The sequence below is a fragment of the Ceratosolen solmsi genome, unplaced genomic scaffold, assembly GCF_000503995.2.
Source record: "Ceratosolen solmsi marchali unplaced genomic scaffold, CerSol_1.0 scaffold57, whole genome shotgun sequence".
NCBI lineage: Eukaryota > Metazoa > Arthropoda > Insecta > Hymenoptera > Agaonidae > Ceratosolen > Ceratosolen solmsi.
The window spans coordinates 2,101,332-2,119,707 of record NW_011948427.1 but is presented as its reverse complement, the minus strand read 5'-3'; the positions used below and the strand labels follow the sequence as shown (position 1 = coordinate 2,119,707).

The 18,376-nt window shown below is 36.0% G+C and overlaps 1 protein-coding gene across 1 annotated transcript in view; it reads right to left on the bottom strand.

Moving 5' to 3' along the window:
- Positions 1–17,671: 17,671 nt before the first annotated feature.
- Positions 17,672–18,376, bottom strand: part of noc (zinc finger protein no ocelli) — a 2,853-nt gene continuing 2,148 nt past the window's right edge. The window contains 1 exon segment of the mRNA XM_011501102.1: positions 17,672–18,376. This exon segment is cut by the window's right edge and continues 23 nt beyond it. Coding sequence (XP_011499404.1) covers positions 18,028–18,376 — 349 coding nt within the window. The 3' untranslated portion in view covers positions 17,672–18,027.

Here is an 18,376-nt window from a genome sequence, read left to right as displayed (position 1 = left end):
GTGCATAGTGATTTGCGTTGTACTCGCCGCATACAATAAAAGCCACAACTCACTGTGGCTTATGAAGGTTGGCCACATTCGTAAGCGTTAATTACAATTAATACACAAGGCGCAGGATCCGCCCGCTGACAGTCTCACATTATTAGGCGCTTCGAAACGCGCCGGTAGCCCCGCGAGATCCTTCGAATCGAATCGCGCACGTACGCGGCCGTTACACCAATTGCAATTACTCAGCTTGTGCCTTTGTGGCGCTCGTCGTGCCGCTGCGGATCGAGAGATAAGCCCAAACCAATAATTCAACGTAATTATACATGGGCTGTGGGTGGAAGTGCACGTAGCGCTCCTTTTCTTCTAGGTGCTCGCGATGTTTTTCCCTCTTGCGCATCGAACGGAACGAGCGTAAAAAGCGCGACCCCGTTTATCTCGACGTATCGCGCTTAGTTAACGTTCTGGAAATTTATTAACGGCGACGTTTTAATGGAGTAATTAATCATTGCCGGCATCGCTCTCGTTATCCTTTCCCCTTTATAAATCAATTTACAAATATGGGCAGATGCTCTTGTTTCGTCTCTTCATTTGCCCTCTCGCCTAATGATCGATAAAAATGTTTGCTATCGAGGTCGCCCTGTCCTTTCGAGGGAAAAAGGAAAGCGCCCCGGGACTAATGTAAAAGCGGAGAATCGAGAGGCGATTAGCCTCGTGTTTAAGCGTGCGATAAGGTCAGAAGTCACGATGAATCAATGCACTCGATATTTCGCCGTTTAACGCGCGCTGCGCGACATTGGAACAAATCGATTCTTTCACTGGGCGATTATCGCGCCTGATATCGCGCACGCCGTTTATACGCGAGACCCTTTTATAATCGATTTTCCCGCTGTCGGCGGTCACGTGTTTGTGTCGCTCGACTCCGCGCATAATTGGATGCGGGAGAAAAGGTCGGGCTGCGCCAATAACCCCGAGCACTTACAATCGTAATCTCATTAAAGGGCATCGAGTTTTAAGTAGCGTTTTCGAATCACGTGAAAAGTACGTATTGGCTCGAAGGAGAACAAAATCATTTATAGACTGTTCGATTCAAATATTCAATGCTAGATGAGTATCGCAACAAATGAATTAACCACGTTTCATTTTTAGCCCCTGGAAAGTGTTAAATATACATTTTAAGGTATGGATATTTTGTCTAATACGAATGAATCTCTTGACTATGGGAGACGCGGGGAATCGAATGGTTAATTAATGCAAAATAAATAGAGAATAAGAGCGAAAAATTTCAAAAATTTTATTCTTAAGTAAGCATCATTACTTACTGTATTATTGTATACAACCTACATTCTAATCAGTATTCACTTAACGAGAGTTCCATAGTAAGAGTTATTTTTAAACTAATAAGAATTACTTTTCTTACATTGAAATTTCGCTCAAGACTCTAGAGTGAACAAATAAAAAAATTATTACAATCATAATTTTAAGGTAATTTTATGACTGGTATAACCCTTTGAATTACCTCGTATACTATATGTAATAAATTTCGTATTTATACTAAATAGGACAAACTGAGTATGTTATTTATGCTCTATAATTTAGAAGTGTCAGATTTACATTTTCCATATCATTTTAGAAAAGGGTAAGCTGCTTTAAATATTTTAAAACATATTTTTATTTTTTCTGAAATTGCCAATAATATAAAGATTCGATTAGATAAATATATATATATATATATATATATATATATATATATATATATAAATATATAATCGAAGAAAAATTTTTACAATTTAATCTTTCTTACGAGCAAATGCATTATGCAATTAATATTAAGGCTCTACTTTCAAATAATTTAAAACAAGGTAAAATTGTACGTTTATTAGTATTCCAATTGCTATTCCATTTAGATGAGCATTTAGATTATACGATACATACAATATATAGTTTATAATATAATCTGTTATGACAATAAAGAGGATACTATCGTGTCGATAAATCATAGTTAAAAAAAAAAGTTTATATAGAGTGCATAATCGATGAGTATATGATAATATCGACATAATATTAGATATTTAAGATATCTATCATTTAATACAAATCTATTAAGTCGTAAAGTATTCTTAATACTATTTCTATTACTCTATATCGATACAACGTAATTTCTAAAAGGCCGAGGTTTATTGTAAATCAAGAACATAATGTGGATGCATGGAAGAAAAATGCATAATTTAATTCAAACAATTTTCTGATTGTAATTGCAAAATATTAATTTGTTGCTTGTCTCCATTAAAAAGAATAAATTTCTGATTTAAATCATCTGGCATTATACCACACATATGTATTATATCATACAATTATAAATTTATTATAAACATTACAGAAAATATTGACGACTAAAAATATATCGATGTTAAAATTCGTTACCATTCTTCAAAACTAATTATTTATACATTATCTACAATTAACACTGTTTCATAATTATAAATATATAAAATAATTGCTTTTGGTTGTATTGAAGTAATTTTGAAAGATTTTTATAAATATTTAGTATGTGTTAGATCACATTTATATATGATAATAAGTCATTGTGCTCACTGATCGTGTTGATAAATCGACGATTTGCATGTATTAGTAATATTTATATAATATATGTAGTACTGTTTTTAATGCTATATCAGCCGAATGATCTTGTCTCATGTTTACTTATAAAATTAATTATAAAAAAAATTAACGTAACAAAGAAAATATGCGCAAACTATTTGACCTAATCGATAAAATAGACTAAAACATATATGTATATATATTTATATTTTAAATATTATTGGAAAATTTGACAATAATATCGATTTTTTATATTAACACATAAAAATTATAATATATTTTCATAGTAGGCATAAGTCAATTTTATGAACTTCAAAAATATTTCACTAAAAGCTCATTAATTAAAAGTAGTAATTTAATATGGTGGTAATGATTAAGTACTAAAATATTTTGCGTGTACAAGGTCACACGATGAAGATAGGAATTCGTGAAGCGGTGATACCTTAATTATGATTAACTTGGACTGTCAAAATGGAGAACAGTTTCAGCAACGATTCGGAGGAGTTTATCATGGTTGTCTAGACATTGATAGCTGCACGCAACATGAAAAACACGACGATCCAAGTTGAAGGGACACATTGAACTAACGGCTTTTAATAAAAAAATTTCATTTCTTATCTTTTGCCATTATTTTGTTAATTGCGATATATTTGTTAGTCACGTTGAAAGATGGATGAATAATGTATTGGACGAGAAATTGATTTCGTCATGACCAGAGCGTAAATGTTTAGTTGTACATGAGGCACCGCTTTGGAATTTGAAAGAACTCGAGGAACGGTCAGCAAGGAGTCTGGCAACTAGTATTTATCAAAGTATCAAATTCAAGCATCATATATTATGTAGCTGCAAATTTCTTTTATAAATTATCATTTTGTGCGGTCGTGCGTACATTAGACTGCTTGAAAACTATTATTTATAGCAAGCGAAATAAAGAGATAATAGAGAGTAAAAGATTATGCCCGGGGAATAAATATGATATTATAAGCGAGCATTTGTCGACTGCATGTTGGGCGAATACTTTCGAGAAAAGCTTACACTAATCCGCTCATTGTGGTTCATGTGCATGAGTAAATAATGCTAAACATAACGGTTTCTATTCGGCTTTGTTCATTGACTGGCAACACCAGTCTGATAGGATCTCGATAAATACCCTATATCGCTTCTCGAACTACTTTTCCCTGCCTTCGGATTAAAGGGAATCAATCGATATCGGGATTAGCGCTTGAGCAAAACATTCGAATGCACATAAGCTAGCTCGGCAACATTTATGTCTGGTCGTAAGCGAGTAGCTACGTAACCACGCGGGTAAATGCTCTTTCAATGCTCGGCATTTAACTGTTTCTGCCAATGCAGATGTAGCGGGAGACAGGCAACTAAACTCGAACGTCTACCCTACATTTTAAGTAGCGGTTTGTCGAAAAATTTGACATACGCGCATTGATAAATAAGAGATCGCTTTCTTACCAGGTGAAACACATTTCGTTGATTTGGCTAAATCGCTATTGAATGAATGTACATCGCTAACTGCTAGCTTACCGAATGCATTGCTTGATAATAACATATAAAAAGAGAAATGTCATCAAAATTCTCATGGACGTTAAAATAAGTAAGGATGAGGAGTACCTCATGATCATGCCAGAGCTTAATTGCTTATCGTTACACGATTGAAATTGAAACTTTTTATGTGTATGAAATGTCTCCGTCAAGCTTTCCACGGTAAAATGCATTCGTTCGAAATATTATGCTTATTCTGAAATATACAAAAATTGTATATATTAAATGATTTATTTCTTATGAAAATGATGTCGACATTCTTAAAATATCGTTTCTTCGAAAAAGGGAAGAAGAAAAATAGGCGTTCCAGTGCAACGAGTCTTTGACGAAAAATAATGCTGAAAATGAAAAACGGACGAGATGAAGATTATAAGATCAAGAAGTGAGAGTGAATATAAGAGAGAAACTCCACTAATGCACGGCAATGATTTCGTCAGCGATAAAGAGCTTAGATCTCGACAAAACGGAAAATCCGTCACGGTTTTCCGCGCTCGTGAAGTCCATAACGTTGCAGCGAGAGCCCATCCCTGGCAAATCAATGCGGCCGATCCATCCTCTTTACTCTTTCCGCTCTCCAAATGAGCGAAAAGTCAAGAGAAGAAAATATATACTAGGACGTTCGCTCCTACCGTTCGAAGTCAAAAATAACAGGGCGAGCGCTCTCGCGCACGTACGCGTAACTAGCACACACGAATCAGCCCGCGGATATCGACATTAATCACCATTCCGAAAGGAGAGAGACAGAGAGACAGAGAGACAGAGAGACAGAGATAGAGAGCGAGCGAGGGAGAGAAAGAGAGAGTAGAGATAGCCGTCGAACGCTCGCTTTCTAAAGGCTGCACGAGGTAAAGGGGGTTACCTGATAGATGGAGGTGATGAATGGCTCCGTGACACCGGGCGATCCATCATCTCTCTCTCTCTCTCTCTCTCTCTCTCTCTTTCTCTCTCTCCGTCTCTGTCGCTGTCCTCTCTCACCCCCTGTTCCCCTCAGCACTGACCAGCTTGCTCCATCATGCCTCACTCCCCCACCATTTTGCCGACTAGCTACTTGTACCCGTTAGCTGTTGCCTCGTATTCGCGAAAGGAAGCAAGGAAAGGGATATTTCGCACGCCCGAGCGATCTGCACGTCGACCAATGGATCATCCATCGTGGACGTCAAGGCCGCTCCAACGTGTGCTGATGCGTGTCGAGCAAACGTCAGAAGGAATGACGGTCGGAAAGCGCTGTCACCTTGAAATAATTCGAGGAAGAGAACCGAACCGAGCCCCGCGTCTTTATTACGTGGGTGAAGAGTTTACAGTCTTTTTCTTATTTTCTGCACAATCTTTTTCACATTGCGAAGTATATATATATATATATATATATATATATATATATATACTTCGCAATGTGAAAAAGATTGTGCATCGTGCGGGTGCCCCGATATACCCCAATTAAAAGTCCGTCTTTTCCTCGATTTTTCACACAACGCTGAACAAGGGGTTGTGTTGCTTTTTCAAGGCTCGAGTTTTGAGATTAAAACGGTGGGCTTAAGCTAGACTATTATACATAAATTGCATACCATTGGCTTATGCTACAGTCTTTTATAAGTCTTATATAAAGAGGTATCAAAACGCATATATTTGTAAAATAATGATGCTTATCGTGAATGAAAATTAATTTATTCCGCATGTTAGTTTAATTCTAATCTATCATAAACTGTTTTAAAGGCTACTTTTACGAATACGTAATTTCTATTTATTAATTGTGTAGTAGTTTTGAATTTACGGTCACTATTTCTAGTACGGAGGAAAAATTTTATTACAACTATAAGGAGTAGGACAAATTCACCTCCGCGACAATATTTAATTAATTACGTATATGAAAATGTTATTAGTTATTATTGTTCTGCGTCAGATGAATTTCAAACGAATCAAGATCTTGATCTTGTCTCAAGATTCAAATCTCAAGTTTGCATACGAGTGTTAAAGGAAATAGCATTCGCCAACGTCATTATCAATATACAAACCTTCTTACGCAACACTTCATTTTGAAAAGCCAAAGGTTGTAACTCCAACTGGATAGCCTCACAAACAATAACAAAAACAAACTCTAACTAATTGACAATCCTGACACAGCAAGTACACTGACCGACCGAGAAAGAAAAAAAATGAACGTCCTTCTCTTGAAAGCAATTTCGCGCGAATAATTTGTTGCCGCTGCCGCTGGATTTGCTATAAAGTGCGTTAACTTTTTGTCGTAGCTATATCGAAGAAATAAGCGCGTAAGGTATAGCGAGAGACTATTTTCCGTACTGGTAACGCCTGTCGAGCCAGACGACCATAAGTGATGGATTGACGCTACACGCGATGTTAAGAATTACGCATGGTCATGCCGATGAATGTGCTGCGTTCAGAGTGCCGCTGATCGTCCTCTTTTGCCCGCGCACCTTACGCATCTCCCAGCAATGGAGGAGAGATACGAATAGAGATAGATGGATCGAAAAACGGGCTACGGGGAGGGTCTCGACTCCTTTATCGTGATCTGATCGGCAGGAGCGCGCAGGAGGATCTCGGCTTTTTACAAAGTTAATCAAGGCATTTTTGAATCATCAATTTCACCTTATCTCGCTTGTGTATAACCCGGCCCGGATATCGGCCCGTGTAGTCACGATTTTTAAAGGCGCGTCTTTGTTACGTTGCAGCTTTTAGACTCGTGTTTTGATTTTCTTCGACATTCACCCCGGTCGCTAGAATGCCGCTTTGTTTCAAGAGTAATTGTAAGATTTTCAGAATAAGCGTCCGACTGTTGTTGGTATTATCTACGTATGGTCTAGTCTGGCTCGCTTTTTCTTTTGGTTAAGCTTACCGCGCATTTTTACCCCGCGTAACAACAAGTGCAAATAATGCTTCGACTATCTATTATATCGACTTCGACTAATAGCCATTCGTAATGTACAGGTTCACAGTCGAATTCGAAACGTGGCATTAGCGTGTGTCAAAATCGTAGCCCAACGAATAAAAGCTCTGCTCGGTGTTTTAAAACGATAGGGATAGGATAATAGAGATAGGAAAATCAAAGAGGTCATGAGGCGCTTGATTTGATCTTTTGTTTTACGTACAACGAGAAATTCGAAAGTCGGTCAATCATCAAAATCAATAGCGTAGCGTTACGTGTATTGTTTTCCTACAATTTCAAACAGACGAGATACAGGGATATACTTTGTGGAACGTCGATTTAATGAGAAAAGTCACCCTTCGTTTAAGACCTGCGAGGCCGAATCGCATGTTGCGCTAATAATTAGTACAGCGATGTGTGTATTTATGCAGCCAATGGTGAGCTCTACTAACACCTCACTGATTAATACCTGTGGTAGAGCAGGCTTTCCCTTTACTGTTCAGGGCTGTCATTACGATGCGAGAAATATCCTCATCATAATATTACGATTGTTATGCGATATTCTACGAACAATTGTCATCTGATCGATTAGCAAAAAGATGTGCGGATGAGCAAGCGGTATTCCGTCGCTCTTGGAAGCCAAATATGTGTATTTATAATTTACTGTTCGAAATATTTTTAAGCCTTGCTTATGAAATATAAATTAGTTTTGTAATTTTTCTTTTAAGAGTCGGTATGTTTCTAGCAAGATATAGGCATCTAATCTAATACAACAGATGTGAGGATGGCTGAAGTAAAAATTAAATACGCCTGTCTAAAGAACTAAATTAGTAATTAATTGTAGCAATTATCGTAGTAAAAGTAATCTTCTTATTATAAAGAACGTTGCAATCAGTCATAATAAATTTCTCTATAGCAATAAATAAACAATTATAATGTTATCCAAAGCGTCGTAATAATTAGAAAAAATCTTGATTCACGTTCATACTCAAATAATGTAAGTATAACTAAATCGATTGGAATTAAACTTTGATTATGAAGTTATGACGATAAAAAATAAATAAAAACTTAGACGATAAAAAAATATTAGTAACGTTAATATTTTTTCTTAAGAAAATTTTTTTATGTAGCTATATTAAAAAAAATAATGCAAACTAAAAAAACTCGGCATATGGCATATAAAGATGTTAGAAATAATTTGCTGTTTGATTAAGTTTTGTTGGCAATTTCGAAAATCTCATAAAAAAATGTTATAATTCGCGAAATTTATTTAACGAACCAAAAATCTTTCATAATAATAAAATTCTTATCGTCAATTAAATTATATTTTCGTAATTGTTTAATTAAATAAGTTTGAAAAATATAAAGTAGTTGTAAACCAATGTAATTTCTTATTAAATTCATTGTAAATCCATAGCAACATATATTTAATAAATTTTAATAAAGAATAATTTTTATGATAGTATAATATTATTATAAGGATATTTTAGTGCATAATAGTTCCTCATCTTCATAAATCACAATTGATAAGATTATTATCAAAGATTAGAAATATTGATACAACAGTAAAAGATAGATAAGTAACTGGTAAATCTTTTGATACAGTAATTTTTAAATAAACATTTACCAATTTTATCTTCATTTTTTAACAGATATATATATATATATATATATATATATAACCTTATTTATTTATTTATTTCGTATTCGATTGCTTTTACACGATGTAAAAATTTTAATTATAACTTTATGGAATTCAGTTTTTAAGAAATCCGATTATACGTCATTTTGTAATAGGTTAAGTTTTAATGGTTGTTATTTATTTCTGATTTATTGAGAATTGACTTTATATTTCTCATTATAAATAATAAGTTTTTCATTTTAATTATACTGCCATTGCTGGAAACATGATTATTCTTTTAATATTGCAAATGTTCTTTTATCAAGGAGTAAAAGACGAAAAAGTGTTATACATTTAATTTGCGCATTTCCACCCTTATAAGTATTTAAAATTATAAGTTAAAAAGGCATTATAAGTTTTTAAAATTGTACCTATGAAATTTTGGCTGAGTTTTGGACGTAAAATATATTTTTACGATTTGTTGGTATGTCAAAGGTATATGCATGGTCCACTGAAATTAACGGAATTTTCATAAACTACAGCGGGACAAAGGTTTTATACAAATATGCAAAGTAAACAGGCTCGTCAGCATATAAATTCGTTAACACCTATAACTCCGCAGCTATTTGAATGATTCGATCGGAGGAAAAATAAGATTCTCAAAAATGTAAAGCTTTTTTCAGTGGATATGAATAAAGAAAAAGTCAGGATTTTCACTACAGGAAAGTTAAAATACTTAATGAGATTCACTCATTTCGGTTTTGGTTTTGTGTTTTGTTGTTGAATGTTGTTAATGGTTTGTTAATTTGTAGTTGTTAATGGTGTTTTGTTCTTTTATTACGTATACCTTATTAACGTTGGACGTTATGTAAACGGATTTAATTGTTAAACTGCGCCACTGAAGCCACATCGTATTTATGTTTGGCCGTTTAGAAAACCATACCGTTTTTATAATATGTGCATGCGCTCGTTAGTGTTTTGATGCGAGTGACATATTATTAAAACCGAAGTTACTTAAATTATGTTGTCACACGCGCCTAATCAGGCATAGATTAAATATCGGTCCAATTGTAATGCCACGCTCTAATAATTACGAAATGCGTGAGAGTTTGCAAATATAGATGGAATTAACCAACTCTACGTTGGAGCTACTCTAATGCAAATATGTCAATGATGTAAAGGCTAATTCATTTCAGATTCGATGGAATTGCATATAAAATATTTGAAAGTTTGAAGGGCATGCAAAATTGATAACGTTGGCTCTAATACCATTTTTCGTTTTTATTGTATAAAAAAATATTCTTAATTTTACATCACAATTGTTATGTATGAATGTAAATGCGATCTTGTATTTGGATTCCTGAATTTGTGGTTTGCATATGAAATTTATGTTAAGAAACCCTCGTTTTCAGAAGTTCGCATGAGATAGGAAAAAACTTTTGGATTAAAATCTAGTGCATATTAAGAAGATATGATTTATAGATATTGACAAAGTTTTTTTTTTACCGATAAATTAAGTGTCGCTCAGTTTTTGCTAAAAGAAAATTTATGGCAAAGCGTATATGTAAAAAATGTAATTGAAAAACAACGCTTTATATAGAAACGACATATATGGCCCTTTAAACATGAAGCAACGGAATATAAGTACAAACTAATATTACATAATTATGTATTATAAATCATAATGCTAGGCGTTATCGTACACCACAAAAATATAATATTCTTTACAAAGCGAAGCGTAAATTTATGACCGCTGATTCGCAGTAAATTATAAGCGGTACATCGCAACCATTTTATTAAGATAAAAAAACGCAAGAGAAGTGTTAACTCGAGAGCCGTGTACTCTTATACTTAGTACCGTAAACACGTACGAGTTAGAAACAATGGCAGCTGGTTGAATAGCAGAGTGAGAAAGGCAAACTATTGGTATAAAAGCATAGGATAGGTGTGAGAGAAAAAGCCAAAGACAAGCCCAAGCTGGGCCTACGATATATAGAGAATATAAACGGGGTGGGATGGTGTGGGGCGATAGACAGTTCAGTCAGCTAACTGCAGGTGATTAACTAATGTGATTTGCCGTCCAATGTATTCAATAGCCATTATACAATTACATGGAGGGCAAGAGAAATCCTTGCCGACTGTGAATGGCTGTATTAAAGCCTTGTTTTTTTGCGAGCGGTATTGTAGGCGAAATCTTTCAATGAAATAACAGGCCCATGAATCGATATTTTACGTATTGGCGTCCGTTACCGAATCACGCAATGGAAAGCAATTAACCCCGGTAGACTCGATTTCTTGACTGCCTTAAAACGGAAAAGGCTCTTTCACAATTTGTTATATTGTTCGTGATATAAGTTTTATATATATATATTTTTTATCTAGTCCGTGAGATCGCGAGTTAGTAGCGAAGGAGCATTAATCTCCGTCATTATACATTTTAAGGACGGTGCTCGGCCAGCGCACACAAAAACAACAAGCCATAAATCTTCATTCAGCGACTAATACTTCATTCCACAACAATAAGCATTCGATCAAACGTTATCGACATCATCATAATTCCATGCCTTACGTCGTCCTCTCTCTCTCTTTCTTTCTCTCCCCGCACCCCTTTATCTCGGTACCTGATGTGATTTCGCGGGAAACGACGATAATTCTCGGGCCGGCGATTTGTTTTTCCTCTCGAGTAATTTCGCGCGCGTGCTCTTGAGGGACGGAAGGAACTGGTGGGAGAAAGGGATGAGGTGGGGGGGGGGCGTAGGGAGGAGCGAAGCCAAGCGATAAAGAAAGAAGGAGCACGAGTCGCGCGCCCGCTCCTTGGATGAGTTATGGCCGCTTTTGCCGTCGCGCATTCAAACGGTGATGTATGACTCGAGGAGGTATATAGAGAGACGCCGACCAGGTCTTTAGTGCCTCCTTCTTCTCTCTCACTCGCTCCATGGCCTGTTAATAACGCCGAGAATAAACGAACTCGGGGCCAGATGCCGCTAGGCGCCGCTGGCGGCCGCGGCTGCCAATGTTGCTACTCCCCCCCCCCCGCAATGGCCCTTTTGTATTTTATTACAAACGATATGTCAGCCCCCGCCCCCGCCAATGCCGCGGCTGCCGCCGTTACTGCTTTTATATTCGCGGTCCGGTATTATTGATGCGTTTCATTGGCTCCAGCGTCGCGATACCAACGAGCATGCAGCGACTGACGGACGCCTCAAACTCAACCCTATTTCGCTGTCCATTATATAGCATTTTCCAAGCTTTTATTTGCAAGCCACGATACAATATTGTTCACGCGTGTAAAGATAATTTACGCGGAGACGTTTGTTTGAGGAGCTTTAGCCGATTGCAACGTAAGCTTTCTAGACCGAATTTCGTTGGATGTAAGGTTCACTCGATAAATGGAGTCAAGGAGATTCAAGGCGTTGAGCTTCTCAAGATTTCCTCGCAAAGTCGGTATCGGTTTATTTCAAATTGATGCACCGATATATCTGACCTGGGAAGTTTTCGTGGATCTAGGAAGATTTATCTAACTGCAAGAAGAATATAAGAAGCTTTATTTTGAAAGATATATTTTTCGCTTAACTCAGCAATCGAATCCAACATATTTCTTTCAATAATATTAATTATATCAGGATACAAATTATTATAAATGAATTACATTGGAATATTACGTGTATAATATAATGAAATTATAAAGTACTTTCATGCTTTAAATGCTTAAGGCTTATGATTAATCAATACGATTATTATATTGAAACAATTTCCAATGTACCTTAAATTAAAATTTGAATCAGACCACAGTAGGGTGCCATTATAATTATATCTTTTACCTTCTCATTTATGTTCTTATATAATATTGCGGTTTAAATAATAGGCAAAAGGAGAAGCTTTAGCTGAAATTAAATTTAAACACTCTAATGTAACATTAAAGGTAACGTATAATCTTTAATTTACAGATTACTAAATCTAGATATAATCGTCTTGCGAGGCATATTTATGTTAAAAATCCTTACACTTAAAGTGATAATAATCTATAACGAGCACCTCAATCCAAATAAGGTGCTTTAACATTATCTTCAAACGTTACTATAGAATAATATACCTATATGAGTAAAACGAATTTAATTCTGATTCAACTGTTCAAAAAGTTATCATACGCTATAACTATTTTGATAAAATCAATAAAATTATTTTTAAAATGTTGATTATCCTGATATTTTTATTAGTGGTCACACAGTATAAAGTTCCTGGAAAAGATTATAATAATAAAAACATGAATATTTTTCAAATTTTATATTTAAAACTTTCATATTTCAATATTCAACACAAAAGTTTTTATCTGAAGGTTTATTTTAATATTTTTACTTTAGAGCCGAAAGTAACTGGACGAAGTGAATTGTAAGAAAAATGTTTTTTATGTTTTCATTGCAAACAATTGGCCTAAATATATTTGAGTTATAATTCTTTGTATATATTTAATAAATGAACATTTTATAACAGTAGTGGGCAATTAAATACAGGCTTGACATTTTTATTTTCAAATATTCATAGTAGTTGTAGCGTAGTTCAATTAAAATCATAAATGTCAATTCATTAAAAAGAGAGCGAAATCAAATAATATTAAGCTTAACGTAAATTATTGTAAGATCGTTATAAAATATTTTAACGAACAAAATCGTACGTACAAAAATATAATTTTATTAAGTACTATTGTTTCTCTTTGTTCTCAATTTTTTTTATAGTAAGTAAACTGATAATTAAAGTCATTAACATTCACTTTATAAATCTTTAAATAAATACAAGAACAATAAAATCAAAGTACATAAATTTTCTTTATTATTATTAAATGCTTACGTGATAAAAACATCCCGTATGATAAATATATGTTTAGTAATTATTCGAACACGTAATTCGATGTTTGATTAACGATTCGCGCAGCAATTTAAGGAAATTTTAATGTGTTAATTATTTTCAATTAAGTGCTCTCAGGTGTGTGTTAAACAAATTTCTAATATAAAGGTAAGAAAGTATATTTTTCATGATTATAGTTATTTTCCTATGTATATTGTAACTGAAGTTATTAGTATGTATAATAAATGAAATGAACAATTGACTAGTAAATAATGCTTAGGTTATAATAACCAGTTACGGGAAAGTTTTAGTTCCAAGCAAAAATTCATTTCGTATTGTCGAAGCGTATTGTATGTAAATGCGAAAGTAAATAATGACTTGCACACATTACAAAGCGTCATTGAAGAAAGTAAAGCACGACCCACGATATTTCAGTTCGAACAACCATAGTAAAATGCTTAGAATAAAAACGTTGTAACATAATTATCTGTATTGCATAATCAAATGGGATTAATTTTTTCGAATATGTTAATTTTTCATCTGCCTATCAATACGTATACAACGTATATAGCGCGGAGCTCCGAGTGGAAGGTGAAAGGAAAAAGGATTGATTTACACGCGATTCGCCATGAGTTTTACGGAGCCTGTACGATAATGTCAACTTTTCCAAATATAAGGCGAAATAAATATCATCTAAATGTTGTTCAGCATCCCCTCTTCAACGTATGAACGAATGTTTCTCACCCGAGAAACAGACGATTCATTACCCGCGTTACAGCTGTTAGACATCAGTGATATCTTAAATAACAAAGTAATAATAAATGTTGGAGCAGTATACTGAAGTTAATCGGTGGTGAGCAAAATTTCCTCCATCGAATAAAAACAAAAATAAGAAAAATCGGAGACAATGGATAATGTACGCGATGGAGCAGAAATACGAAATATCACAAAATGAATTATGAACTATGATCAAGAGCCTAAACATTTGTAGAATTTAACGATCCCTGATCCATTTATAAAAATAAATTAGTATTTACGAGAACGTCATTATGGTAAAAGATCGTACATGCGCGATCATACAAGCAAAATTGTATATGGAGCACAGAGTTGAAGCGCCGGCTCGAGCGACGCTTTACTAATTGAGATTCAGCCAGTCGGGTAATCGTCCGGAATAACACGAATTCCAATCTGAGGAACGACGTGACCATTCATCGTCGTGGTAAAATCACCAAATATTTCACGAGCGACGGTAGCGTCGGTGGCGTTACACGAGAAAAATAACGCGCGAGAAAGAAATGCAGAGAGGATCTATATTCCCAATGTATATCTTACTATCCCACTTCCACCATTCCCACCCTCACGAAGGGGCTTAAGGCTGCAGATTTATGCGCCCCGCCTTGGAGCGTTGATATTCGAGAACTCACAAGCCGCTTCGCTCGTAATGAAAGAAATAAATTTACTCGCGCTTCCCCTCCGGAGGCCGATCCGCTGGCACGGGAATGGGAAATCCGGCATGCAACTTTTAAAGCCTCCGCTCCTCGATCTTTTCTTCGGCTACCGCCGGTGTTGCCCGACTCTCCCGAGTTCCTGTTATCCGACACATGCAAGGTAAATTAGACCCTCGTAAAAGACCTCTTAATTGCTTTTCCTATGTCTCGCCCGGCTAGGCTGCCTCGTGACTTTTAACTCGAACTCGGAGCGCGTGGGCTTCTTTTCCCGCTTTTGGGCGAGACTTTAATTGCAGCTATTTTCGTTCGCCTCTGTTGAGAAAACTACTTGATCTTAGACCGTGTCTTTAGTGCAATTGTTCCCTTAACGCTTTTCAAGAGATGTAGCCGGTAAAAATAGTTCACTCGTGCACTTCGCGCCATTCAATTTAATAATTTAACAATTGCACTTAGTGACCGTGATATCTTATTTAGACTACGAGCGCCGATTATACATTAGCAACGAAATATTATAATTTTTCTATTTTTTTTCTTTTTGTACAATTCTACTAGGATTGTAGTGTGTACACCGGAATTATGCAATCCTATCGCATGATAATACAACTACGTATTTATAATGTTAGGATGTCCTATGACATATGTGCACGAACGCTTTTGATTCGTTAAATGAATCAGCACTTATGATTTCAGCACTGTTCGTATTTATAAACGACACCTAGCACGAAAAGATTCAATTATCTATTGAATAATATTATATGAAGTGGAATAATACACTTTAGCTGTATTATTAGCTGTCTCCTTCCAATTTTCTAAATTGTTTAATTTAATATACGATTTATTGCGCATTGAAATTATTAAACAAAATATATAGCGAACCGTACTAAAGGTACTTGAGTACCTTTTTCTTCGCTATTTTACGTGGTTGAATTTTAAATTGGATTTGCTTCAAGAAATAGTTTAAAATAAATTTACTTATAGACGTGTATTCTCTTATTAAATTTAATATAAATACCAATATTGTTTATACATATTGGTAAGTATAATGTATAATTCCGTAATACTGCTGATAAAACGTATTCTCTAATAATAATAAATCATAATGAATAATAATCCATTAATAAATAATCTCGAATAATGCGAAGTGCCAGATTGTGAAATCATAAATGTAATTCGCATTCATAAAATGAACCAAAGAAAGTAACTTAAACTGCCATTATTGTCTAACCCCATTCATCCGCTGTTCAATGTACCGAAAGTATTTATATTGCAATAAAGTTGCTTAAAACGATTAAACATAGTTTTCATGATTCTGTTTATGGAATAGTTTTTTAAAATGATACATCTGATTGTCTAATATTTTATTGTTTGCAATAATATTAGTAAAAAAAAAGAACGAAAGTTCCGTACACGTAGCATTTTATTATGAAAATATAATCTAATAATGTATTTATATGTTGTATTTTTTTTTTTTTTTTTTGTATAATTTTGCCAATTTCACTATGAAGAATCGTTAAAAAGCAATGACTCAAATGAAAATTGACATCCACAAGAAATAATATCTTTTTATATTATAACGTGGAATATGTGCAAAGATCAGAAATGAGGCTTATGGATAAGGATGAGGTCAGTAGTAATCGATAAAAACCAGATTTGTGATTCTACAAACGTGTTTATTAAAGCGGTATGGAAACTCAACGATATTTACAGGTCGTATGTACAGTGCTCATGACATAATTATACATGTAATATTCAATTATCTTTTAGTGTATTCCGCGATCGACGCCGAGGAGCGGCACAGCAAGGCGGCAAATATTTATCGCTCCCACGACATTCGATTACATCGCTTCACCGAGCCTCGAAAGAAATCAAACATTCTTATCACACACCCGGTACTTTGACGATGTACAAAAGCCAGATGGAGTTGATATTCGATGGTCCAGACCAGCAATATTTCAATCACTATAAATACTCGCTTTTGATTTGAAATAATGTTACTTCTCTCATGCTAACGCTCGCGTGCGTTCGCAACACATACACAAAAACACACACTTTTTCTGTCACACTCACATTTCTCTTTCTCTCTCTTTCTCAATCACTCTATCTTTATCTTTCTGCAATTCGTGTGAATCGCAAATAAATTAGAAGATATAAATTATGTACGACGGCATTGCGACGCTCAATTTTAACTTGGCGGCAGCGCATTTTTACTTATCTTTACTACTTTATTCGTCTTTTCTTCATTCTTTACAATTTTCAATAAAAATAAACGAACTCATGACTCTCCGACTTCAACGGCTCGCTTAAATTTGAGAGAACGGTACAATATCACAGTTACATTTATGGACAAGAGTATTTCCCTCCGTCTTGAGAGAAGATCAGCCGCGCAGCTGCATATTATATTCCTCTTTTTTTTTCTTATTAACTTTTGCATAATTCGTCGGTCGTAACATATAGTAATAAATACACACTTAAACGGTGACTGCACCACCGAGCATTATTCTTATTGTCCAAATAATAAAACATAAAACAGAAGAACACGCTCGTTCTCCTTGCGCGAGCGAGCGAAAATTGTGACGTTATGGAACAGGAGCGTCGTTCCTTGCTGATTAAAAGAGTAGAACGAAAAACAAAAAAAAGATTAAAGTCGAGACCATTGAATAACTGAAACGGAATCCGAACAATACACACTTGAAATACGTAGCTAGTCGAGCACAGGCTAGCAACAGTAAAAGATGAAAGGCTGCGATGACGTAAAAAAAGACCAATAGTCGTGATCGAATGTTGAAGGATGGCCGATGATAAGGGCAGGGGGAAATGAGGATAATTGATGCACTCGTGCTAGGAAGGTGCAGTAAGAAGGTGGTGGAAATTGGTTGAGGGATATGGTGGCGGTGCAGGTGTTCGTGGCGGTATGGAGGCGGTGGTTGTGGAGATGGTGACGACGATGGCGATGGCGATGGCGGCAGCGATTCTTTGAAACTCGCGTCCTCGCAAATCCGGCGTAACGAACGGAACATTTTCACTGAAAGGCTTTCGGACAGTTCGTGCGCACGCACACGCACATCCAACCGCCCACACGTACGCGCACAAACGGGGGCTTAAGGGTGCACCGCGGCACCAATCCTCTGCCCGTAGATGGCGTAAGGCGAATAATAGGGCCCAAGGGCGTTGAAGGCGCTGTAGGGCGAGGCGGCGAGGGAGGCAGGCAGTGAGGCTGGCATAGGCCCCGTCGGAGGTGGTTTCCCGTAGGGGTGGTACCTCGCCCCGAGAGGGCTGAGCGACGGCGCGGGATATGAGCCAGCGGCGGCCCTGTGCAGTGCTGCCGAGGGCGACAGTAAGGGGTGCGAATGTTGGCCGGCGGCGAGGAGTGCGGCGGCCGCGGCGGCCGACGGGTCAGCCCCGTTGGCCAGGCTCGTGTGGCTGCGGAGATGCTGGAGCAGCTCTTCC